Below are 26945 nucleotides of genomic sequence, written 5' to 3'. Positions count from 1 at the left end.
CCATCAGAACCAAACAGAAGCAACAGCAGTAGGTTTACCTATATAGTTACAAACTTGCCTGATGCACTTCCACATGACGATGATGAAGAGCTGACCACAAACGGTGCCACTTTATTTCATTTTCATTCGAATTGATTTAATTTTATATGCACATTCGAATATGTGTATAAAATGTAAATAAAAAAAAATTAAATAAAAAAAAAAGTCCTGCGTGCTGTGTAACCTTTGAATAAAAATTAATTAACGTTTAAATTAACGTTGCAATTTATGGTGAATTGAGAAATTACTAATTGAAAATCGGATTAAGTAAAAATGAAATAAAAAAATCGAATACCGCCATAAGTGGGCTGATTAACCATTTAGCAATTTAATTCACATATTTTAACGTGAGATTTCATAAATGAATTTCAAATAGTTGGTATTGTTTTAAGAATTTGCAAATTATTTAACTTTTTATTTTTTTTTTTTATTTAAAAAAAATAATAAACATTACTGCATTTTAAAATTCTATTCATGAAACATGCATCTGGACAAAAATATATTAAATTCAATTGTTCATATTTTCTGTACTTTCATAGTCAGGGACGGAACTTATGTACATAAGCATTTTTATTAGTTTCAAAAACTGAAAGCAAATAAAATAAATTAAGAAAACAACTTGCTGAATTTCCAAATGTTTTTCTATGTCATAACCTGAAGACCTAAAAATAAACAAAAAAAAAAAAAAAAATATTTTAAACTAAATTATTAAACAATTTCCGCCTTCTTGTTCCCAATCACACATGTGTGCGTCCACAAAGTTCTTCGTTCCACAAAACTTCACAATAGAATATTTGATAGGTTTGCGTTCAATATCTGAGTAAAACAAAACCATTTTCCTATTCCAACAAAGATACTTTGTTTCATGGCATGTGGTATCTGTTTTCATGTATTGTTGCTTACTCTATGAGGTTGAATGGGTTTTTGAATGGAAGTGTGGAAAAGGAGGTTAGGGTAGGGAGATGCTTTATTCAATGCCAATAGCAGTTGACCTCGCTCAACTTTTTAATCTCATAACGATTTTTCCTAGTGTTTCTGTGTTCATAAAGCTACAGAACTACGTGACAGGATTTCGTTATTATCATCATCATCACAGAAACAATATGTTTAGGATTCGTCATCATACAAACATATAAGAAGAGAAGTAATTATGATAGTTGGTTCTCAAGATTTTAAGATTCTTGAACATGCTGTGATGCATTGACAAAAAAAAATGAGAAATTAGGGAAAAATCATATTAGTGTTGATGTATGTGTGTGTTTTTTCCTTAAGGGCATGTAATTACTTTTTATAAGCTCATAATTATGTGTCTCGCTTGAAGGCATGAAAAAGATTAAAGGTTCAGACGTAAATCTTTTCTTATACGAGACTGAATTTCATTCATTTATAAATAAACCACAAACGATATCTATAAATAATAGAAAAGTTTAAACATTGATTATGTGCAGGTTATTATCTTTTGGGGAGCCACACAAATTGTTTCCTATTTATTATTTAATTAACATCCCTCAGACGGTAATAATAATTACTTGTTCTCTATCAATTTACAACAAACGATGAAATTCCTGCCAAGAATTTTGAGCTTGCAACTTTTCAAATAAAATATTTTGCCGGTCAAACTTCAAAGCAAATCGTTTTTAAAATCTAATTATGAAAGTAATTCCCTAAGTTTTTGGCTTGCTTGTGAACTGAACCGAACCGAAGACTGTTTCTTCGCTTATTCAATGCTTCTTTCCATAGACTACTTATCAGAAGCTTGTTATGCTTGCTTCTGGCAAGGCAGCTGCTAATCACCACCCTTATAGTGATCAAAGAACAACCACCAAAAAGGCAGCGATAGAAACAAAAAACAATTACAAACACCATACTTTACCAAGCCTCAGCTTTAGAGCATCAGCATCAGAGTATAAGCATCAGCATCATCACTGTTAGCACCGCAGGTCCTGCCATCATCCATGAACCTAACCTAACCAACCAACCAACGAAGCCATACCCAAACCCAACGCCATAGTCTAGAGAGATAAAAACTGATGACTACATTTCGCGCGTATAAGCCTGAAGGACTTTTAACTATGGATTTTTACTGGATTCAACGGAAACAAGTGAACACAAATTGATAAAAGGAGAGAAAAACATCAGGACTCAACTTTGCCATAGTACCTACTTCTCAGTTCAGTTATCCTTTTTATTTTTACTAGATATTCTCTTTTTCTTTTGCTTATTTTTTTTTCTTTTCATATTCATTCTATTGGAAAGTTTTAAGGAAATAAGTTTTAGCCACGATATAGACGCATTCTATTACGAAATAAACTCTTTTTTTTTTTAGCTCTCTCTGCCTGTGTGTGTTTATGTTTGTGTGTGTGTGGTGGTGTTCACACGAACCGCTTTTACCGCACAAGTTTCAGTCGAGCAGACAATTTCCGGTTTGCAGAAGTTGTGTATTGGCACAATACTTTGGAATTTAATGCGTTATCCTTTTTTTGCTATGCTTTTTGTGAATATTGTCAAAAGTTGAGATTCTAAAAGTGTCCTTTATCCCCTTCCCCATGGTCAGACAAGTGTGTTCATTTGCAGGAGACGAGAAAGAAGTGTGTGTGTGATGTGATTTCGAATTATATTTGAGAAAGCATACAGAGATAAGGAGGAAGGTACCTATATTCGAGGAAAGTATGGATGTAAGGTATATATTTATTAATACTTGAATGTAGATTTCGATAACAGACTTTTTGATTGACACAAATCATTTTATCCCCAAAAATGTATTTTTAATGTTCAAGTATTTTCTTTTTATGATACTCAAATAACTCGGTAACTACTTCAAATATGATGCCAGGAAAAAATTGTTCAATAAGATAAGTCATTATCATTGTTAATATAATATCACAAGTGAGATTAAGTTAAATGTTGATGTAAGGAAAACTGCTGACACACTTAAACCTGCGTTTCAAAAATTGTTATGGTATGAAAATACCAACATGTCTGATTAAAAATCGAAATTTGGTAATGAATGATCTTCCGTATTTGAGTGTACATTTTTTTTCTTTGAATATTTTGTGTCTTTCATAATAAAAATCTGTTATAACTCTACGAGCTCGACAAATCTTTTAAGAGAACGAAATCCACTAGGAGAAATATCAACATCGGAAATCTGCAATATGCAGAAAGTAAAAAAACACCCTTTTTGAACTTGTGAAGCAAATATTTGTTATTGTAACTATTTCAAAGTAAATTACCAAATACAATTAAAAAAATAATGAGCCCTAATTAGTTAAATCTAAAACCAGGAAATTATTTCAAAAACAAAAAAACTTATTTTAATCTATTCCACTTTTTAACCATTAAAAAAAAACCCTATTTCAAATTAATCGTTTGTGTAGTCATAATTTTATTTAAAAAAAATAAAATAAAACTAAAATACGTTTATAAATCCTTTCTAAGTATATTATGCGATTCTATAATTAAATATGCAAAATCCCTGATATTACCACTGTAATATTCAATTCTGATTTACCACAAGCCATATAATTATTATGAATTTTATTTGACTTTGACATGTTGCAAATGCGCTAAATAAATCCACAAAAAAAATTACCATAGCTTTATAACCATAATTCTATTGAACAAAAAAACTATTATATTTTAGCTCTTTAAGTTCATCAAACGACCAAAAACACACATTTTATTTGAACTAATTGAAAATTTGCACCCCAAAAAATAAAATACAAATATGCAAGGTTGCCGTGATGCATATCGCATCAAGGGGGGAGATAAAATTTGCATCTGTGTCACTTCACTTTTGTTAAAAAAAAAATACTTATAACCGCGAATAAATTCACACACACACCCAAACACATACACACACACATCGACACCAATTAAAACTCACTCTCTAATAACTCGAAATAATTATGTTTGCATATAAAAACCCATGCAAGCCCACTTAATTTAATTGCATTTAATTTCATAATGACGTATTATTATAATGACAAGTGCGTTATAAACCTTTTGTCGCGCCTTTGGCGTTCCATAGCATTTCAGCATTTCAGCAAAAATGCACATCACAATATCAGAAGTATCTCTCTCTTAGAGAACGTCATGAATTCTGCCTTTATACTTCAGTTGCAGAATTGAGCAGAGGCACAAAAATAGCTAATTCATGAAGGATGATGGAAATATAACACAAATGCACACATACCTATGCACATTGTACATTTCTCTTCCGACTTTCAGAATAATTCTGGAAAAGTTTAAATTCTGAAACTTTTACAACAAACTGATTCTCCCTACCCTTTTTTGCCATAACTCAAACTCAAACTCACATCTGACAATGAGGTGTACGTGTTTGAACTACTTTATACGACCTGCTATATAGTAGAAATGGTAGCCTAACATAAATGTATATGTACATTGTACATCATGCAACATTTTCTCTTTTGGTACCTTACCAAGAGAGAAGTAACTACTATTTTCATATCAAATTGTTGACTTAACAATTTTGCATTCTTACTTCGAAAATTAAGTTGTTTGCAGGCTTTTGTTGTCTCTTTTCGTCACATTTTGATGTTATTATGCTTTTGTTGAACTGCTCGTATAAGGAGATGATGTGATGTCTCAAGCGCTCAAGTCTAATCTCATGACTGTGCCCACTTGTACTTTCAAAAAGCTACTCAAGAGCTTGGCTGGAGTAGGCAGAATTGTGACATTTTAGAGTATGTAATTTGATGTATAAAAGTGATGTGATATTATACATCATATATGTACTTACTAGCAGCAGTTAAGACAACGTACCTGCAATTTGCAAGGATATAGGTACATACAGATACACGCATATCATGAGTTTTTTTTCAACTTTTTTTGTTATTAAGGATGAAAGGATATTCATATTTGCAGATATTTAAGTTTGATATCAAATCTTGATATAAAAGCCTGAGAGGTAGACGAACTATTTAGCAAATTAAGATTCTTAGATTTTTTTTTGTTTCTATGGTAGGTATCTTTAAAATGCATTTGAAATGGGTGTTTTACAAAATAACGCTTATGCTCCTGGTTCAACCAAAAAATCATCACTTTAGCCTCTCCGGTGTCTAGTCGGCCCTCTCGAGTCACCAAGTTATTTGGATCGTTCTCTTCTTAGACCCTTAAGGTCATCTGTCATATACTCGTCGGACTTCTGTATCAGGGCTGTATTTATTCGAGATATCAACGTTCGGTAAACTTCAGCACTTGCTTTTCGTACTCCTGTTTCATCCGCTTTGTTTTGAAAAATCAGTGTTCCTGGCTCTTTCTATCGTATATTTCTTTGGTTTCCTTTTCAGTTTTTCTGAATATTTCTTTTGCTACCAACAATTCAGTCTTGTCAAATTGACAGTGTTTCCACCGATTTGCCACACTAGGTGTTGGTGGTAGGTGTCCCGAAATATTTAGAAAAATGCAATGAGGTAAGGTTTTGGCAGTGTCTTGTGATAAAAAGCTGTCATAAATTTCTCATAAAATCCGATCTCATGACGACGTAGTGAGTTACAAATTTCAGGCATTCCTCTGTGTTTGTAGTTTATTTGCAAGAATTGATGGGTGTAACGATTTCCAAAGAGGAGGGCCCGGTTTCAATATAACTTATATAAGAGAGTTACAAGGTAGATAGTTTGATCTGAAAGGACCTACTGATGCTGCCATCGACTGCTACCATTTTCCGCGTTGGAAGGAATGACATCCTTCTTTAAGCCCTGTTAACTATTGTATACTACCCCTGCGGAAATGACCTTTTGCTGTAGAAAGTACAAGAACCCCCTTCGGCACTACAAAGCTTACTACATGGAGGGACTTAAGAAACATAAAATTGGGTTTTAAGTTTTTCTTGACCTTAAACTTTGTGTCATAGCTTGTTGATAGCTTTTTCCATGTTCCTTTTCCAGTTGATAAATTTTAATTTTTAAGCTACAAAAAGTTTGTTTCTTTAAAAAACACATTTTAATAACCCTTATATCTAACAAAACGAACCTGCTCTATCACACTGGTTGACTTAGATGGTCTATATTTTTCGGATACATAACTCTGCCTACTTTTATCTTTACTATAAATATCCGTTGTTTCCTTGAGAGACATATCTTATCCCATCATATATTAGTTGAAACCATAAATTCCTACCAAAAAACATAGGTATGTTAGCTACCTCATATAAGCCCTTACAAATATCTCGTTATTTACATCGCGGTATTCTAAAAGCCCTCCTGAATCTACACAACATGTGATCCTTCATCTGAAAATTTGTGCTTGGAAAATTTTGAATTAACATACACACATGCGGCAAAAAAGAACTCAAAATGAATGGCTTGCATGTTTGCAGAGTGTAAACAAAAGTTACTCATAATTATTAAAACCAGCTTCAACAGCTACGCTACGTGTAAAATTCTATGTATGTGTGTGTGTGTTTGTGTATGTATAACTATTCTTCTATTTCAGCAGCATAGTTGAAGTACACACTTACACCTGCCACCTACCATAAAGGTGGCAAGCAACATTAAGAGACTAACTTCTGAGAGTTGTTAAAACTGCCTTTACCTTTCTCGCCCGCACCTCCAACACAATACCCCATTCTCTATCATAGTCGGGTAGAGAGTAGAGTTTGTGTGTTTTTGTTTTGACAACAATTCGTTGCTGTTTTTTCGCTTTTGTTTAAGTTTTGCAAATAAAGCGAAACAAAACAAAAATTCCTTCCTTTTAAGTTACCACTCAACCGGAACATAGTCGCAGATTAACCCGGCGTCCTGCATACCTTTAGGGGGTATATAAGGTAGGTATAAAGACAGGAATGTTGGTAAGGGACTTTTTGTAGAACAGAGAGAGATATTCTGGGTGCAGAGATTTTAAGATATTTTTGCAAAGCCAATTTTATTAGTCAAGGTACGAAAATAATTACGCTATACCAAGTGGGTAGATTCTGTTGGGGACGACTTTTGTTAAATGGGTCCCATGGCCTAAGCTATTTTTATATGTTTCTCCAAAGAAGGATTTCTTCACTGGTCATTCTAATTACTATTATAAGATAGATACCCTGAGTCTACGTCAATCTTGCAGATGCCCTTTAAACAGGTAAAAATATAGTTAAGTAGGTACTACCTAATATTAATTGCTTTTTAATTTTGAAAACATTAATAAACATTTTTTTTTTTGCAGAAACCAAAAAAAATATACTCCTGGAGAAATTCACATTACATCTACAAGACCAAAGCTTTTTGTCTTGACGATGGACGTAGACCGGAAACTATGCCAAGGGTAGTAAAAAGCCAAGTTATTAGGTTATACATCATGCTATGGTCAGAAGCAGGTTTTTCGCTACGATTTTTCGCTTACTATACAAAATACAAGAAAAAGGGGTGTCCGTAATATTATTTTGTATGCCTCGAAGAAACAATGGCATGTTTTCTACTTTGTGTTCTAGAGGGTTATACTGTGGCTGTGGCACACCCCAATGAAACTAGAAAATAAAATAAAGTATCCGAAGCATTTTTACTCTGTATATTTGTCTGTGTGTGTGTGTGTGTATTTTTGTGAACATTCATTTTAGTGTTAATTATATTCTACACAGAAAAAGTGATGAATACAAAAAAAATAAAATAGCAAACGAAAAAAGAGCATAGTAGTTATGAAACAGATGCCGCAAGTACGCGCTAGGTGGTGTTTTTTCGTGGTGGTTAATGTAGCGGATTCCTTTGTTGGTTTTGAAAAAGGATATCCGGACGGACTTAACGCGGTACTATGCCATTAAAATGAATTTTAATATACAAAACAATACACCATCATCAGCAACCGAAGCAACAAAGTGCACCACAGTGTAATGCACCTGTGTGATGATGAGACTTTTGCTGTAAATTTTGTTGTTTGTTTTGCTTTAGTTTTGTTTTGAAGGGGGTATGTCGACAATGTAGGGGGCGCTGTGACAATAATAACATAGGCTGCGACAAATCTTTATGGTGGTTGAGCAATTTTGAGAGAAATAATGATAGAAACTAACTCTTGGGTTTTGAAGGTGTGCACAATTTAATTTTTGACGGCAGATGGAACGTGTTTTAGGAAAAAAATTAGTAAATGGTGGCAACAATTTGACAAATTTGCACAATCGTCAGGGAAATTGAAATTATGTATTCTATTTGTATACAAAGATTGTTATGAAAATGAATTTATCTGTATTATTAAATAATTTTCTTAAGTTACCTTATATACTAATATTTATATAACTACATTAACAAATATATCGAAAGAAAATAAATAATTAAATTAAAAAAAAAAAGTGTTTTCATTATTACGAATGAACTTGAAGAAGCAAGACAATAAATCAACAATATTTTAAAAAAGCTCAACATAAAAAATAAAAATATATAAATATATGTACATATAGCAACCTCCCACGAAAAAGAGATTACCGTTGATAAGGAGTGTACCCAATGTGCCTGTTGAAACTTTTGTCGCACGGAATTGATAATGCCGAAAAAAAGAAATAAGAATGAAATCGAGCCATCAAACGTGTATCAGGCGACCATGAAATCTAGCACGGATCTGCATCATTGGTTTTTAAGAATTCTAACCGTTTAGGCTAGGAGCACACATGCGATTTTCAGTCGTTGCTACTAAAAAATCGCAGTCGCAACATAAAATTACAGTGCACACACTTGCGACTAAAAAATCCCGCGACTATTTTTTATTGCAAGAAAAAACATTATGTTTGGTTGGTAAAAGTTGACCGTTTTTCGATAAAGAAATGCACTATCTCAAGATAAAAAAAAAAACAGGAGATACTCACTGTTCAAATCTAATGGTCAAATGACAGCAAAGAAAACAATCACGAAATCCGTTCGTAATAGAAAATTTCATACAAATGGTATCTACGATCAAATTGTATGATAAGGTGAATTCATGAAACGGTGTAAGCTCTGGTAAAAGTGGTAAAGTGATAAATGTGTCAAAATTTGGTAAGGGTTTGACAGCTTGTTTACCAGATTAGAAATGGATATAGATTCTCTGCAATGTGTAATACACATTGTGTGCCCCACGAGTACCAATATTTCACCAAGAAATATAGTACTGGGTAAATTTCTGAGGGTCTTTTCCTAAATTTTTATGAATTTTATGGAATTGCCCTTTTAAATTTCCTATCGTTTATAAAAAAAGAGCCACTATACTACACTTTCTAGTAATATCCATTTAATGTACATCCATTAATGTACTTTAAACATGGTTCCAAGTGTAGCACATGCGGGCAGGTACATTATATTCTGTATAATATATCCTTATGTGCAGCAAAAAAAATCGCGAAAAATAGAACCGGATCCATTTTTTTAAACATTGCGATTTTAAAATCGCAAGTCTGTGCGCTCTCAGTTAAAATAATGTGTTTCATTTCTTGCGTCTAAAAAATCGAGTGGTTGAAAATCGAATGTGTGCGCATGATTTGGACTCTTTGCGACTGCTACTTTTTAGTCGTTTTCGGTTTAGTCGCAAGTGTGTGCATAAGTTTGCTGGTCCATTTGTTCCATTTTAATTTGCGACAATCGCGTCGCCAAAAAAATAAGACAGTTTTCAATTTTTTAATCGCGGCTATTTTTTAAAAGCATGTGTGTTTACCGGCATTGAAATGCGTGTGATCCATTTTTTCGGCTGAATAATCGTGCGACTGAAATCGCATGTGTGCGCCTGGCCTTATAGGGGCGGATCCTAAACCAGTTTAAACTAAACAGAATAATGCCACGTTGTCAAGTTTCTAAAGTCAAACTGGTTTTACTCAATGTTTGTCAATAAGATGCCCCTAGTTGTATTAACTTGAAGAATTTCTTATAAATTTTTGTTTTGAAATTAATTTTCTGGTCTATTTCTACAAAAAGAAAGAAGAAAAAACAACATGAAAACGAATTATGCAACAGGTGCCCATGAAATCTAGCAAGCATCTGTCTAAAAATTCTAACCGTTGATAGGGGCGGATCCTAGTGCCCCTTCAAACTAAACTGATTAATGCTACGTTGTCAAATTTCACCAGTCAAACTGGTTTCACTCAATTTTTGAATTTTGAAAATATACTTCGTTCTACTTAAAAAATGTCATAATGCATTTTGTTATTATAAAAAATGTATCACATTCATTATATGAAATACATTTCTTTTTTTCATGTTGTGAGTTGAAAATAAATAAATTTAATGTTCGTTCGAAACGTGTTTGTAAAAAGAATGTTAATTAACTTGAACTTTGCATGTTGGACTTGCATCAAGAACTTTCATCGACAATGCAAGTGTTTTTATCTCGCCGCTAAGATTTTCTATATTTACACACAACAGCAAATAATGCATTTACGAGTATATATGAATTCTGCAAGTAATTGTAAAATGTAATTATCAAATGCTCATTTTTTAGACGGTTTTTATTGTGTGTGTTTGTAAAAAAAATTAACATATCGAATAACACTTTAATAATATTAATAATTCAATTAAAGTATTGAAGTTGATGCACATCGACATTAAAGTGCGAAAATAAAAGTCAAGCTTTAATTTATAAGTGACAGGTATCAAAAAATTGAAAAGAAAACGGATTTAAATGGTTTGCAATTGCATAAGATGAAAAAAAAAAAAATAGTTTGTCACTACAATTATCATATTCTTGAAAATAATGATTAACACTTTAATGAGGTAATTAAGTAGGTATTATTTTAAGTTTATCAGCTGTACAGCTATTATGAGACCAAAAATCTGTATTTTTTATCCTTTAATTAATTTCTATTCTTATCTTTATTCTATCATTAAATTCACTTCAACAAAATTAGCTAGACCCAATTTGAGTAAAAGAAAAAAGAAATGTGTTTTGTAAATGTTTTCGATTGCGTGTTGTCTCTCTTGCTGTCCAGAAGGTAGTTAGTTCATGGCTACTAACAATTATTCAAAGCGAGATTTTGTTTGAGTTTGTGCGATTAAAAATGTAAATATGTTATGATTGTAGACATGAAAGAAAAATTTTGACACTCCTTAAATTAGGTATTTTATCAAACTAATTTCCCTTTCATGTTAACCATGTTGTTTCATGACATTAAAAATTAATCAATAGGTAGTACCCTACCCACCTAGCAGCTTAACTTGGGTTCAATGGAGGCTCTTTTCTGGCTCGTAAAATAACAATAGCATCAGATCGTGTTCAAATTATGTATATTCACTGAAAAAGTTGTAGTTTTTAACGAATATAAGACCTCAGGAAACTTATAACGACAGTATAATTTAAAGAAAGAGGTTCCTTAAAACCTTAAAAGAAGAACATACTTTTGACGAAGACCGTATTAAGGCTCTAAATTATCCCAATAATTATTTTATGGAAGCAATTACTTGCGGAGATAAAACCTTATAGACGTCGTTTGCAGAGTTACCATATTGTTCGTGCGTTTTTGATTGTCTTCAAGTGCGTTGTCTGTGATCCTACTTACTACTATAACAAAATTCATTAATTAACTTTAATGACAAATTATGGAAGATATATCTTTCTTGATGTCAAATACTACACATGCTAGATATTTAATCTTAACTTATGAAAAAGTTAAAAATGTAAATTTAAACTTTTATAAAACAAAATATTAAATAATTTCAAATTTTCCAGCAAAATTTAATAGATTTCTTAAATTTTCATTTCATATTTACCAAACATAAAAAAAACTCAAATTCAAATTAAAGTTCATTGCTCGGCTTAAACTTTATCCTGCATACAAATCGAACAGAATATCTTTTTTTTTGTTTTTGTTTTGGTATTTAACCAGCACACATTCTAGGAATATTTTTTCGCACTCAAAACTCGACAACATCCTTTCAAAAAAATTAAATAAATTTTAAATGTTTTATTCCACAAAATAAAAAAAAAAAATATAAAAGAAATAAAAATATAAAAAAAAACTCCGACGTTTCAGTTTTATCCAACAGACGGAAGGATAACGCCAACGTACACACAATAACACATATACACCCCTCTCTCTCTCTCATGGTAATTGTTTAATTAAAATTTTAAATCAACTGCTGAACAATGAAAAAAATTAAAAACAAAAAAAAAAAAAAATTAGGTATACCCCATGAGAAAGAACCCAGATTTGTGACACCAAACCGAAAAGCATTTAAAACTCGTGAAATAATTATACTCTCATAATAGGGATGGAACAAGTGGAATGGTTTTATCTAAAATGGGCTGTGAATTTGGCAAGAAATTGCAGGATGCCATTTTGAATTTTCTTCTGCTGTCGAAATACTCCAAATAATTTGCATTTTGCAGTTTGCATTTTATTTATTAATGAATTATTTTTTGTTGTTGTTGTTGGGTTTTTCAATGTTGTGTCCTCTCCAAGAGCAAAGCCTGAGCTTTCAAGGACCTAAATAGATATTGTTATATATATTTTTTTTTATTTTTAATTTATGTATATCCGAATATGAAGATCCTTTTTTTTGTCAGATTTAAAAACTATTCAATTTGTTTCATATTATAAAAGGTCTCGCCACAGCCAAAATGGATGCTCTTTCATGCATGACACTTTGTGTGTGTGTATTTTTTTATTGAATAAAAATATCCTTTTATTTCCTTGAAAAATAAATGAATTTGATTTTGGTTGCTTGTGATTTTATATTTTATTTTATTTTTTTTTTTATTTTATTTTTATTTTATTTTTTAATCCCTTTGGGGGGATGGAGTTAAAATAAATAAAACTGAACAAGGGAAAATGTTAATAAAAAAGAATTTTTGTTGTGTGCACTCGTGACTATCTATTAGCCTGTGACAAAAACAATTTATAATCAAGTTTTCTTTTATTTTAGTTAAAGAACCTTTGAGTTTATATTTTTGTTTCATTTTGTTTAAAATAAAATGCATATAAGCAGCGTTGTAAGCTTTTATTATTATTCAATATGTTATTTTCGTTTTGATTTGATATGAAATATGCAAGATGCAGAATTCGAAATGGTAGGGATTTTCCAAAGACTACATTTTTCAATGTATAGGGTGTTTTTTAGTTAATAGAAAGATGAACAAAGTAAACAAAAAAACTGCACTGGGAAACGAAGACAAATATTACGAATGCGAAATTTTGTACAAGTGTCCGAACTATGTAGGTATGTAATTTTCCAAGACTCATCTCGTCCAAGAACCGTTTTGTCGAAATTTAGTTGAATTGTTTCAAAACCAACATTGCCTTGCTGTTTTCTTAAAACGTATCAGAATTTAAATCAAAAAAATTGTATATTTTGTAGCACTTACAAAAAAAAAAAAAAAACACCCTTTATTGACAAAAATCCTTTCCAATAAATATAATAACCACAGTAATTCATGCATAAGAGCGTTTACGTTTGCTTGCTTTTTCAACTACTTCAAATAGAATTTCGTTTAAATCGGATCTTGATGTTTAATGCTATATTCGCAGAAGAAATAAAAAAAAAAAACATTAGTCAGAGTAAAATTTTTCCAATCTTTTCACGATTTCCTGGAGAAATCAGTTAATCCCTTTACGCAAAGAGTTCTTTTTCAGAAAAGAAGATGAAAATCTTAGCACAACCGAAAGGGTATATAAAGCTACTTCTCTCTTCGTTATATTAGCACATTTCTTTAAAGTGGTTTCATCTGCAGTAAAGTAGTTTCTTCGTCTTCTTCAAAGGGAGACCTTTACCTTACACAGCTTTTGAAATCTTCTTCAACTCAAACACACACACATCTTTGCAACTTTATCAGACATTTTATATGCACAACATGACATGGAAAATAGTAGCTACCTTGAATGCAATTTGGTTTGCTTTCTTCTTTCTAGAAAATTCTTTCTACCTTTTCTCGTTTTTTTTTTTTTTCTAGGTATGTTCAAGGACTCTTGCAACAGGTTAAGTACCAGCAATCTTCTTGCAACACGTTCATTGATATTAGGATAATTTGATTCTTTAAATTATTTAATTTAAACATTAAAAAAAAAATTATTTATGTATTCAGATTAAATTACTGCGTATTGTATTTTTCTCCCCAAGGCAATGGATAAATGATACACCACATTTGTTCCGGATAAATAATTAATATGCCATTCAGTGGAAATAAAATGTGATTTCCTATCTGGATAGCGCACAAATGAATGAGAACTTTAAATGATGACTTGTTTAAAATGTAGTTGAAATTGTTTCTGCTTCACAATATGTATACCTGAATTTAAGTTTTTTTTTTGTAGGTTAAAACTCAACAGTGCTCAATGAATTCACTCTCCATTAAATTTAAAGTCACCAATTAAAACAGGAAATTTTAAAATGTGTATCCAATTTGACAGATTTTTCATTTTTAATGGAGACTTTAAATATATTGGATAGTGAAAAAATTGGGACTAGGTGTGGTATTATCATGTTTTTGAGTAAATGCTCCCATTTTTGTACATAAGCGATATAATCTAAAATTTGTGATTTACATTGTGTTCTATGTTTTTACAAAAGACTTTTTATAGAAAAATGTGTGTGGTCTGAATTTTATTAGAAGTTAAAACAAAATAAAATGCACGACTGGGGTCGCACGTACTTGCTCATGCAGTTTAAAACACTTTTATGTTAGTTTACTTGTAGATTTTAAGAGCTGCCTCTATATAAATTTAAAGAAATTTTGTTAAATGAAAAAAAAAATGCAGTTTTATTGCAATTGCTTTGAATATTACGTCTGCAAAGTTTGATCCAAATCGTTAGAGCCGTTTTCGAGTTATTTGGTATAATTTGAAAAATTTGTATGGGAGGTACACTTTTTTGATTTTTTTGAGGAAAACTAAAAATGTAGTTTGATTAAAACATCAAATTTAGCCCATACATATTTTCCATTTTTCTAAACAAATGTAATTATTCAACTTCCAAAGTTAAATTCTCGGAAAATAAACAACCACGTTAACTTTATTTGAAAACATTTTGCACCGAATTTGTTTACTACCACCTACGTCCGTTTTTCGACTTTTATTTGAAAAATAAAATGTAAATTTCGCTGCCTGATAACTTTTTCCACATAAAAGCATAAAACAATACGAAAAACACGAAAAGAACCCAAATAACAACCACTGCTGCAATTAACTTAATTGTATTATTTTACTATCACCATCCCTCGTGTAGAATAATAAAATAAAAACAAACTAAATATAAATAATATAAAATACAAAATATGAAAAAAAAAAAACAAAGTTAAAACAAACAATTATTGCATGAGCACCTATGTATACGTATATTTTAGGGTATGACGATACGTTAACGGCGACGACGAACGGTTTAAGTGAGGGTGGTTGGTTACTTTAGTGGTTATGTTTGCTGTGAACCCTTCAGTGTCATGTGGGGTGAATGGTTATGAAACATATTTTTAATTGAATACTCCAACAAGCTGTGTTAAATTTTTACAAACCCATATAAACTGCTCTAATTTAATTACACAGTCATTCAGAATTTCACATTTTTTATCTTTCGATTATCTTCTGTTAGGGTAAGTTATAAACTTGTGAAAAAAATACGTTAATAATAATAATTAAAAGTCATTTTAATATTATGGTCAAGAAAATCTAATCTTAATTGAAAACAATTAGAAGAAATTAAAATAAAAATCTTGAAAAAATCGTTATCCATTTTGATAAAATTTTATCTTCTGTTTCATTATTTTAGGCTTTTCTCATAATTGTTTCTAATTATAAAATTTTTTATTTAAGTCGTTAATTTAAATTTATTTTGGTTCAGGTATTGTAAACAGCTAAGCCAATTTTTATTAAACTTTTACTATCTGACTCAGCAAATTCATGCGCCACAGTTGTGCATTTCGTTTTTCTTTGTTTTTTGTGATATATTTTACCCCACTGTTCATCCCTATTTGGTTTTTCGAAATGCGTCTAACACGGATGGATGCTCAGCTGGAGGGTTGAAAGTGGTCAGTAAAAATTTAAACAATACAAAGAGAACAAAGAAAGCTCAAAATGATTTCATTTATCCCTTTGGTGCCATTTAACACCGACAAGCAGTTGGAATGATTTTTTTTTTATTTTTATATTTTTTTGAGTGGTAGGATGATAATAAAACTGTGTAGTAATTTTTTTTGATTTTTTTTTTACTTTAATTTGAATGGGGATTCGTGCTCCCAAATTAACTTTGTTTTACCAAAAATGTTTTAACGAGGGCGTAAAAGAATTACCATTATTTGTCTCTTTATTGTTTATTCGATTTTTTTCGCGTTCTTCATTGTATTTGTTGGTTTTGTTTGATTTGAGTTTTTTTTTGGATTTTTTCTGTTTTTCAAAACGACCAAACGACAGCGACGTCATTATTTTTTTTTTGGGTTGCGAGTAAATTAGAAAGAAGTAATGAAAGTGAGTTTTTTTCTTCTTTGTTTGGATTTTAACTAAGAGAGGATAATGTAGTTAATTAACAAGATAAAATAAAATGAAAATTAACTCAAGTGAAGATTCGTGCATTTAGAACTCTTTTATCCATTTACGTTTGAATTAAATTTAAAAGCGAATGTCAAAAGAATGAATATACCTATTGTGTATTAAGCTTGTATCTTAGGGAAATTTCAAGCTCTTGACCCAAAATCGCTTAGGTGTGATGAAATATAATGAGGGTGATTTTCTTTTAAATTAATGTTTTCTTACACAAAGATTTTTTTTAATTCTCTGGTACAAGTTTCTGATAGTGTATCAGTCAACGAGTATTTCAGAATCATAAAAAAAAGAAGATTAATGTCAACAAATTATTTTCAAATATCATTTTGTAATACAAAAATTACTAACCAACTCCAATAGTGACTTAACATAAAAACATCACTATCCACTTCAGATATTTGAATGTGCATACCTACTTTGTTGATTTTATTATTTGTTTTCATCGTAAACAAAACGCTGATGCCAATTTTTATGATGGCAATAATTTTTAATATATTTTTTTTTATTATGAAGAATTTCTCAAGCTAGGTAAGACAAAAAAAAAATTAATCAAAATCAAAATAGTTGCAATTAAAGTAGGTATCTTTTTAACTGATGTTTTTTTTTTTAAGGTTTTGAGAAATACTAATCGAATGAAAGAATTATTGAGATATTTTTTTTTTAATTTAAAAGCACCTTCACATACATAAGTAAAAAAAACTTTAATCTACAAAATAAATAATAAATCCAAAAATTGTTTTAGGTGATTCAATCAAATGGCATAGGTATACTCGTATATCAATGTATGTAATTCGTTCAAAAAAAGGTGTCTAAGTCAACTGTCAAGTGCAAACTCAATGAACCTTAGCCAAACTTTTCATCTTTACTAAATTTAATATCCGGCAAAATATGACAAAACATCAATATTGTACAAAGAATTCTCCCTTCCGGTTCCGGTTAATCCAAATATATAATATTTGACAAACAGTCTATGAACATGTGACAAACACATACAAATACGTGCAATATACCTATATATAGGCGTTCGTCCATCATCGTCCTTATCACACACAATTTCATTGAACAAAAATCAAATTGAATGTCCTCTTCTATATAGGAACTCTTAATACCGGAGGCCAGTATTTTCTTTGTGTATAGGTAGGCGAAGAGCTCGTTAGTGTGTTTGAATAAGAAATAAATCCATAAAGCAGAAGAAAAAACAAAATTTTTTATTAATTTTTCTTCTTTTCGGTGTACGAGTATGTAATTATTTCAATCAGAACTGAGTGAAATCAAATATGACTTCGAGTTTTTGGTTATCAATCATTAATTTCAATATTGTTTTGTTTGAAAAAAAAAAAAAACTAAACAATTTGCTAATGTCAATCGCATTTTTTTTGGAAGCAAGTATATGCGTTTCACTTGAATGCGTTGCTCAAAAATCAAGCAGAAAATAACAAATTTATGATGAGTTTTTAGTCATTTGAAACAGAAAACAACTAAACATTTATAATAAATTAAGATCAATGACATTTTTGATAAAAAATAATAAGTATTATGGTGTACAAATGAACTACCATTAGTTTCAGAAACTACCATTTATTTGTAAACTATCCAAGTGGAAATAAAAAGCATTTATTATTTTATTTTTTATGTTATTAATTTTAATACCTTTAGTTACTACATGCGAAGCAGAATGAACTCGACCAGATAATTCCTTCGGTTTTTTTTTTTTTTTTATTTTCCCGTTCAAAATTTAAATTGTTTTTAAAGTACCTATAGAAAGTTCTGAAATGCAATCTCTTTTTACAAAATCTGTTTGTCTATTATAAAAGAAGAAACAATGACAAACAACTTATGTCTTAATCACTTTCTTCTAAAACTAATTTCTTTTTCGAAACACCCTGTCTTTTAAAAATCCATAAAATCAATTAAATTTTTTTTTTTCATTCCAAAAGTACTAATTTGTTATCAAATAAAATTATAATTACTATTCGAAAAAGGGATAATTTCAGGCGTTTATAATTAAAATTCGGGAGGCATTGATTTATTACTCTTGACATAAAATCTGTAGTTCCCAGGCCAGGTTTTCCCCAGGCCTGACAAAATAAAACATAAATTGATCTTGCCGGGAAGCTGTTGCAAAAATGTTTAACAGCTCTCTGTCTAAAATTAAGCACATTTATATCTTTACGCTTCAAACTATCTTAAGCCACCTATCAGCATCATAAGAAACACATCTAAAATACAATACCTACTCGACATAGTTTCGTTTATTATTTAATTACTCATTTATAAAACTATTTTTTTTACTTCGTTCGTATCTCTTCACCACGTCATCATTGTTTTGCAGAAACATATAGTCTCAATTCAATTATCGTGTCTCAGTCTCAGTATCTCTCTCCTAAAACATACCTAACTATTTATTTTTCATGGTCAATTTCATGAGTTGGCAGATCCAAATATAGGGAGATATTAGTAGAGTGTATATTATTTATATGCACTTCCATATAAATATCCAACATTCCAAGTCACAAATTCACTAATAAGCTTATCTCTCATAAGACCAGATAAAGATAAAGTTGGTTAACCATTGACATTGACCCACTTTGCTGCGATGATGTTTGAAAAGAAAGAAATACAAAAAAGAAAAAAAATCATAAATAAAGCGAAAGAAGACTGTGAGCGGAAATGAAAACAAAAGTGAAAAGCTAACCAGTTTTCGAATTTCATTGACGACATTATTTTATGTCCATGTGTTGTGTGTGTGCATCTTTGGTCTTTATTTTAATGTTTGGTTTGAAAATCATTATCAAATTTTCAAGTTAAATTTTTTTTGTGAAGAACAGAAAAAAAAACAATGTTAAATATACAACTTATGGCAATCTGCACGCAAACAAAATCAGCATTTAACGCTAAGCTAGTTGGTTTATGCTTGTAAGTATTTGAATAGGTAGTTAGCTGGGTATAAAATATGGAATTGTTTGCCATGTACAACTTTTTCATGCTCAATGGTCGTTTTGAGCCTTGTTGCAATGCAATAATTGGAATAAATAATAATATTAGCAATTTTAAAATTATCCACACATCAATAATCACTGATAAATAATTATACTTGTTTTGTATAGTGGCTAGCATGTTTTTGATTTTCTTACTTTTTACACTTAAAGCTTCACAGTTATTTTGTGAAGGTATTTGCATTTTAATTTTCTAAAAAAAAAACAACCTTTGTTTTTACTTTGAAGCGCTACAGACGCACATAGGGTAGATATCTGACCCACAAAAGGTGATCAAAATTATTTGTTCGCATTTTTATTTGAAAAAGGTTCTTAAAAAGTGTAATTAGTAAATACAACAATTATTTACCATATTTTACAATTCTTGTAAAAAAAAAAAAAAAAGTTGCACATACGCCACAGTGACCAACAGTTAACACGCAAACAAAATATGTAGGTAAAACAAATTTATAGCTGACTAAACAATTACACCAGTTGTTGACCATTAAATAAATGTCGAAATTTTGCATTTGGGATGCTAAAATTTTGAAGCCATTATAAAAATATCGCAAGCGAAAATGGGTAAAGTATTTTTTACCCACTAACCCATTCAGAAAATAAGTCATAAAATCGGAAAAAGGCATAAAATCTTTAAAACAAAAACACTGGAAATCCACCTCATAAAACAAAACAAAGTTGCAAAAAATTGTTTCAATGTTTTTATTTTTATGGCCGACATCATCAATATTTCACCTTTAAAATCAGTTGATACAAAAACCGAAGACCACATTCTTCAACATTCTTTCAAAAAAAACTTTTTTTTTCCCTAAAAATATCTTTTCACCGTATTTTTCAGAACAAACAATTCGATTTTAATTAGAAAAACCAGAGTTGTATAATATGTTAAAGGAGTTGTGTTATTCAATTAACAACACACACACACATACACACAAAATACCCCCTCCCCCTTCTTCCCTATTTCAAGGTAATTAAACAAATCTGTTTTACAGAAGCGCCCAGGTACAAAAAGGATCATTCATAAAAACCGCCAGCAGTTACATAGTTCTCTGTGCTCTGTTACCAACACGTTAAAGTATAGTGTATAAAATGAGCACATCATCACATCTCTTGAAAAACCCCATTGCATGCGCTACTTTACGTGTAGGTAACTCAATATCAATTATCTTACAGTGTTCGCTCATTCCGTTGTTTGTAAAAGGTTTTGTAATTACCTGAAAAGTTTTCCAAAAACTTTCGCTGCTTAACGAAACCGCAAGCATTTGGCAGTTTAATTGAATTGTGGTGCATGCCTCTTGTATACCTTCAAATACGAACTGAACACATACCTACACTTTTATAGAGAAAATAGGTATAGAAACTTGTTGTTTAAACTCATGGGGATGTATCAAGGCAGCTAGCTATACTTTTAAGAGTTCCTTTTCTTCCTTGGAAAATTCGTAATTAAAGAAAAATAAGACAATGAACCTCGTACACTGTACTTTAGTCTAGGAATAAATAAATAATGTTTAACTATTGGGGAGAATTTCTATCCAAATACTATTCATCATTAACAAAAAAAAACAAAAATCATATACTTTTTACGAGTGCATTCAATTTTAAATTCTTATTTTGTCAACCATGAGATGAGCTGGGCTGAAGCATTATCCCAAAGAAAATAGGTCTCGTCTCTGTATCATCTCTATCAGTTATTATTATATCTATAAGTGCGTGCTTCGAAATTCAAAACTTGATGAACATTACTCAAAATTTTGTAAGCTAAAACAAATCGTATCTTAATCCTTAAGCACCACAAAAAGCTTAAACAAAACATTTCTATTCTATCTGGATCTCGGTCATAAACCTAATCTCATCCGTCGATTTATTTAATGACCTGGTTTCCTGTATTCTCCTCTATGGATGCTTCTCTTTACTACTTCTATATACTCTACTCTACTACCAGAGATTTTGTATTTCTATTTACAAGCATGGGTAGACGACAAGGATGAAAAGCAAAAAGATATCATATCCTTTTGAGAAGGAAATAAGTGTTAAAACGAGGGAAAACATTACAAAGTTTTCTGTAAATGGCAAAGTCTATTTGTCCACTTTAGAAATTGAAAAAAAAAACAAAAAAAAAAATAGAAGAAGAATAACAGAAATTTTGAAATTCATTCTAAAAGACAAATTTAATAGAATTTTGCTTTTAGAAGACTTTTAAACTGAAACAAGAAAAAATAAATAAATCCATTTTGTCTAATTTAATTAAAGTAAATTTCCGTTTTATTTGATTACGTAAATCAGGTACGTTTTATTTGTGTTTTATTTGTAGAGAATTTAAGGATTAATTAAAATGTAGATTTTGTCATTTGTATCTTTGCTATTTATGATTTTCGATATGATTACATTGGAATACAAAATTAGAATTCTTCATATAAATTTAATGTTGTGGGTTTTTTGGTTTTAATTGGGTAACTTAAGCTTAAAGAAATTGCATTAAAGTTGTTATGGTTTTTATTGTAATGTCGGAAATGGAATATGGTTAATTTTAGTTACGAAAACTCGAAATCTTCTTGAAAGATTGTGCAAATGTACATCTCTTAAAATGACTTTAAATTTTACAGCGGTAGCAAATTTCGCATCATTTTTTTAAATTAAACGGTCACGGGGGTGTATGAGTAACATTTTTGTATTGCTAAAAAAAAACATTTTCTTGCCATTGCCACTATTTAATTACCAGACGAAAGTAAAATATATGTACCAGATAAATATGCCTCTAAGTTTAGTCTGAATATATTATCCTTTCCTCCTCCTTTGAAAATATTGAAATTTGGGTAGTAGTTAAAAAAATAATTTTCAACAGTTGCTATTAACTGCTGTGGTTTAATTAATTTAATATTGAAAATGAAGATAATCCGTCAAGGAAAGCTACACGTGCAGATATTTTTGACTCATAAAATATCTGTTAAATGAAAACAAGTAGAGCCGTGTGCATTTTTATGTTAGAGTTAGCAGGTTTGTAATATTCGAAGTTGCAATAAATAGTAAAATATATCAAAAATCAAGAAATATTTATATCTACGCATCAAAATCAAGAAAACAAGATTTTGTCGGAATCCCACTATTGATTTTTACTTCCCCAGGTTTTTTGTGTTTTATAATATCTACATTCAAACTGCAAACTGTCGATAACTGTAAAAAAAAAACACTTTATTTAATTTATCAAAAGATAGAACATTTATTTTTCATTTGAGTTTTTAAAGTTTGTTTGTTAGTTTCTTCAGTCGAGATAGAACCAAAACTTAACCACATATTTAAATGACCTTTTCTTCTGCAAACCTTTCCAAAAACTATCATCAAACAAGACAAAAGAACTCAACTTTTCGTCACAGCAATAATTTACAAAAAAAAAATTCCTTTATATAGAACAAATAACGAGTAAATTTAAGTTGCGAACATAAAAAAAATTTTATTCAGCAACGTGTTACAGGTACCTTAGTGACAAGTCAAGTCGTAGTAATAAAAAAGTACTTCGTTATAGATTAACAGGTGAGCTGAATGTTTGGTCTTTGATGTCTTCATGTCGTTGACTGCGATGTTAACATTTTACTATGGCAGAACGTACACAAAAACGCAAATAAAAAATAAATATAAAGTAAAAATACTGCTATGTAGCTCAACGACCGCTTTAAGGGTGTGTGGATTTTTTTTTTTTTTTTTTTACTTTAAATTCCATCTATCGAACTAGAAATGATGTGTCTCCAATAAAAGTCATATGGGAAAGGATTTTCCAAAAAAACAAAATTCTTGATCTGTAAACAAATCTGGTGAAGGAGTTTAAGTCAATGCATTTCCTATCGAACTCTAAGTGTAAATTGTTAGAGCAATTCAAGTAGAATCAATACTTATCTACTTATCTATCTATCAGATACGAAAACAATATACATAAAAAAGAAGAAAAATTTACTGTAATGGATGAGTGCGCATATAAATGCAAAGTATACTGTAGGAATCAGGGAACAATACCCTATAACACACCCTCCTATACACGAAAGAAGAACGATGACGATGACAACGACTCCGATATTCTAGTAGTAGAATCGGAGTACAACACGACAACGACGATGACGATGAGAACGACAAGAATGAAGAATAATCTGTTACTACTTTGCTGGTGCATAAAAGCAATCAACGTTTTGCATGCTCCTGGCACAATGCTTAAAGCTATAGGATAACTTCCAATTCCAATTCAAAATGCGAACGTATATCGTTTGATAAAAATAAAGTGTATACATGTGCAAAAATGATGTCGACTTCACAAAGGACACTCACTCGGATGTATCCAATTCCGATTCAACATGATTATGCATTGCATTCGGAGATATTATATTATACTATTTTTGTTTTATTTTATTTTTAACGCATTTTCACTAAAAACGTCAGCCAAACAGACAGAATACACATCCGAAACAGAATGGAATTAATTTATTTATATAACTTTTTTGTGTGTGGTCATTATCCTGTGAAAATGTATGACAATGTCCTTTCGACAACATCCACATCCAGCATGACATATAGCACAGGGAGGAAGTTTTGTTACACAAAAACAAAACTTTCAGGGCACCCATATAAATAATATTTATTTATGTAAGTATATCAAAAAAAAAAAAATTAAAACAAATAAATAAACTTAAAATGCTATACAAATTACAAACTACGTATGTATAAGGATAATACTTTTTGAAATCATCAAACAAATAAAAAAAAAAAAAAAAAAAACAACAACAACAAAGCTTACATTGATCCTTTTGGTACTGTCATATTCAGGCCATCAAGCACAATGTTGGGATTTTTGACTGTCCCGTACATTTTGTGAGCCCGGCGCACACATACAGCTTGCTGTTTCCTGGTGGCCAAAGTCGATGGTTGTGACATAAAAAGGCGGCGACGTGCGGCTAAATCCATTTGGGGTGCGGCTGGCTCAATTGGCGGAACACCCTCTGATTCAGCATCCATGATTAGATTTATTTGTTTGTGGTTTTGCGTCAAGCGAGTGAGTGTGTTTGTGTGTTTGTGGGGAAAACTTTGGAGTCCCCGCTAAATTTTATGCGATACACTGTCGCTCGTTGTCGTCACTTCAAAAATGATGAAAGGATGAAACCCTTATGACGATGCCGCTAATTCAATTTAAGTTGTTTGAAGTATCAAAAGTTTCTGAAATTAAAAACAAAATATATAAACAAAAAATTGAAAATAAAATTTACGACTCAGTGAAAATGTACAAAAATAAAAAAAATAGTTTACATGGTTGTTATTTGTGAAATGAAAAAAAAAAAAAAAAAAAAATGTTAGGGTAGATTATACTTTGTATTACGAATCCCCAAGGATTCAATATTGATTTTTTTTAATGGAACTGATTTGTTGGTTATTGAACCGAATTTCCAGTGAAGTACGTTTTGTGAAGTATGAAATGAGGGACGGCCTTTGATTTAAGAAATAAACTAAGACCAACGCATTTTTTTAAAGGAAAAGTTGGGAAAATTGGATAGGTTTTCAAGGACGACCGAGCATTCTTTGAACACTAGCATGAGCATTAACTTTTTTCTGCCTTTAATTCGTGTAATACAGCATGAATGAAATGATTCGAAAGCATTCGATCAAACGAACATAGAAGAAATACATAGTACTTACTTTGTTACTTTATTAAAAAAACAACCTACTCGGTGGTCAATTCTTACGGAGACTCAACATTTGTATGATCATAAAATAGGCGTAGTTGGTCGATAGATAGAGAAAGAATAATCATTTTCATCAAAAAAAAAACAAAACCGACTTCCATGGATCATGGGTTTTTCTCAGAACTGAACGAAATTGTAAACTGACTATACTGCAAGCACCAGCTTTCCAATACAAAAAGAGTTACCAATATTGGTTCACTCAGTCCAAAGTTATGAGGTAACAAACACAAAAAAAAAAAAAAAATACAGATGAATCGAATACCTATACTTTTTTGAAAGTCAGTAAAAAGATTACTCTTCGTAGGGATTTAAAAAAAAACTTTTTTTAAATAATTTTATAAAATGTAAGTGTCCTGCAAATAATCACTTTAAGTACTTAAAGTTCAATTTGCTCAGCTCGCAGGAATTTGAGTTTAAATATGGAAAACTGCTAGAACCATGAAAAGCTTAATACATTATTATTTTCAATTGTTTATTGTTGCATAAGTATAGGAATCATGTATTCTTTAAAAATAATGTTAAAAAACTCTAAATCAATATGAATTGATTTTTGAAGATTAAATTCCGAAAAACAGTTCGAGTTTTTTCTAAGTTTGCAAATATTTTGGATTTTTGCCTGAAACTATTTGAAAAGTGTTTAAATGAGATACCCATACGAAATTCGTACTGACATATGTAGGCTATTGATTATGTCATTTAGAAAGGAACTAAGACGTTCACGGGTTTTAATTGCAGGAATCGTTCAATGGGCTATAAAAGAACATAAAACCGCGGAGTGCTATTAAATGAGAGGGTGGAAACTGAAGATTGGGGTGTAAAAGCCCCCTTTTTGGTTTTTTCAGTATATCTCGTAAGCCGAGCAAAATTTTAGTATATTGCTCTCAAAACTTTTTGTAGAGAATTGAATTTCCTACTAGAATAATGTTTTTTAAAAATTGAAAAAAAAAATTTCCATACCAAAATAGTCGAAACAATCATAAAAAAAATATCAAAAAAATCGATTTTTTGAGTTTTTTTGCTTTTTTGGTTGTACATTTTTTTTGGGTTGAGATAGACACAAACATTGCTCCAAAGAAAAAAAGAAGATTAAATTTCCTTCAAAACCCTGTACTCACTAAATTTTTTCATTGAAAATTAACCGAAGTATGGCCATTTTAATCTATCTTTTTTTCGCATTTTTAGTTTTACTCAAGTAAAACAGAAACATTTGAGGGGAAAGTACGATAACTTAAGCACCAAGAACTGATAATGAGATTTTGTAGAGGGGTTAAATACAATCATTGCTTACTATGGGAGGGGGGATCTATGTCCCCCCGTTTTGGCGGGAGGGGCAATTTTCTAAAAAAAATACTTAAAATAAAAAAAAATTATTAAAAAACAACGGCAACACTCACAGTTTTGATTGATACTTTTTCCAAAAGCTAGAATTATAAACTTAATACTAATTTTAAAATGAAGTTATTTTAATCAATTGTTTTTGAAATACCCGTTTTCAAAGTCAAAACTTGTGAAAAAAAAGTTTAAAAAGCACATTGAGTACAATTTTCACAAAGACTGTGGACTTCAATACGAAATTGATCGACAAAGTAAACTGCCTTAATTGATTTCTTATCAAATCATGAAAATCATAATATTCCTATGCCTTCTACTTTTTGAGAAAATTGAAAAATAGACAAAATACTTTCATTATTGGAATCACTCGTTTATTTCAAAAACAATTGATTAAAATAACTTCATTTTAAAATTAATATTAAGTTTATAATTCCAGCTTTTGGA

General features: G+C 30.5%; 1 protein-coding gene across 2 annotated transcripts in view; it reads right to left on the bottom strand.

Annotated features, from left to right (window-relative positions):
- Positions 1 to 26945, bottom strand: part of LOC129918063 (ABC transporter G family member 20) — a 65041-nt gene that overhangs the window by 13512 nt on the left and 24584 nt on the right. For both annotated transcript variants that reach the window (XM_055998398.1, XM_055998397.1), the window contains one exon: positions 24230 to 24645. In XM_055998398.1, the coding sequence (XP_055854373.1) occupies positions 24230 to 24447 (218 nt within the window). In that variant the 5' untranslated portion in view covers positions 24448 to 24645. The remainder of the gene's footprint in view (positions 1 to 24229; positions 24646 to 26945) is intronic.

This window comes from Episyrphus balteatus, chromosome 4, assembly GCF_945859705.1.
Source record: "Episyrphus balteatus chromosome 4, idEpiBalt1.1, whole genome shotgun sequence".
In the NCBI taxonomy this organism is placed as follows: domain Eukaryota; kingdom Metazoa; phylum Arthropoda; class Insecta; order Diptera; family Syrphidae; genus Episyrphus; species Episyrphus balteatus.
Note: the sequence above shows the minus strand (reverse complement) of the source record. Positions and strands in the feature narration are given on the sequence as shown.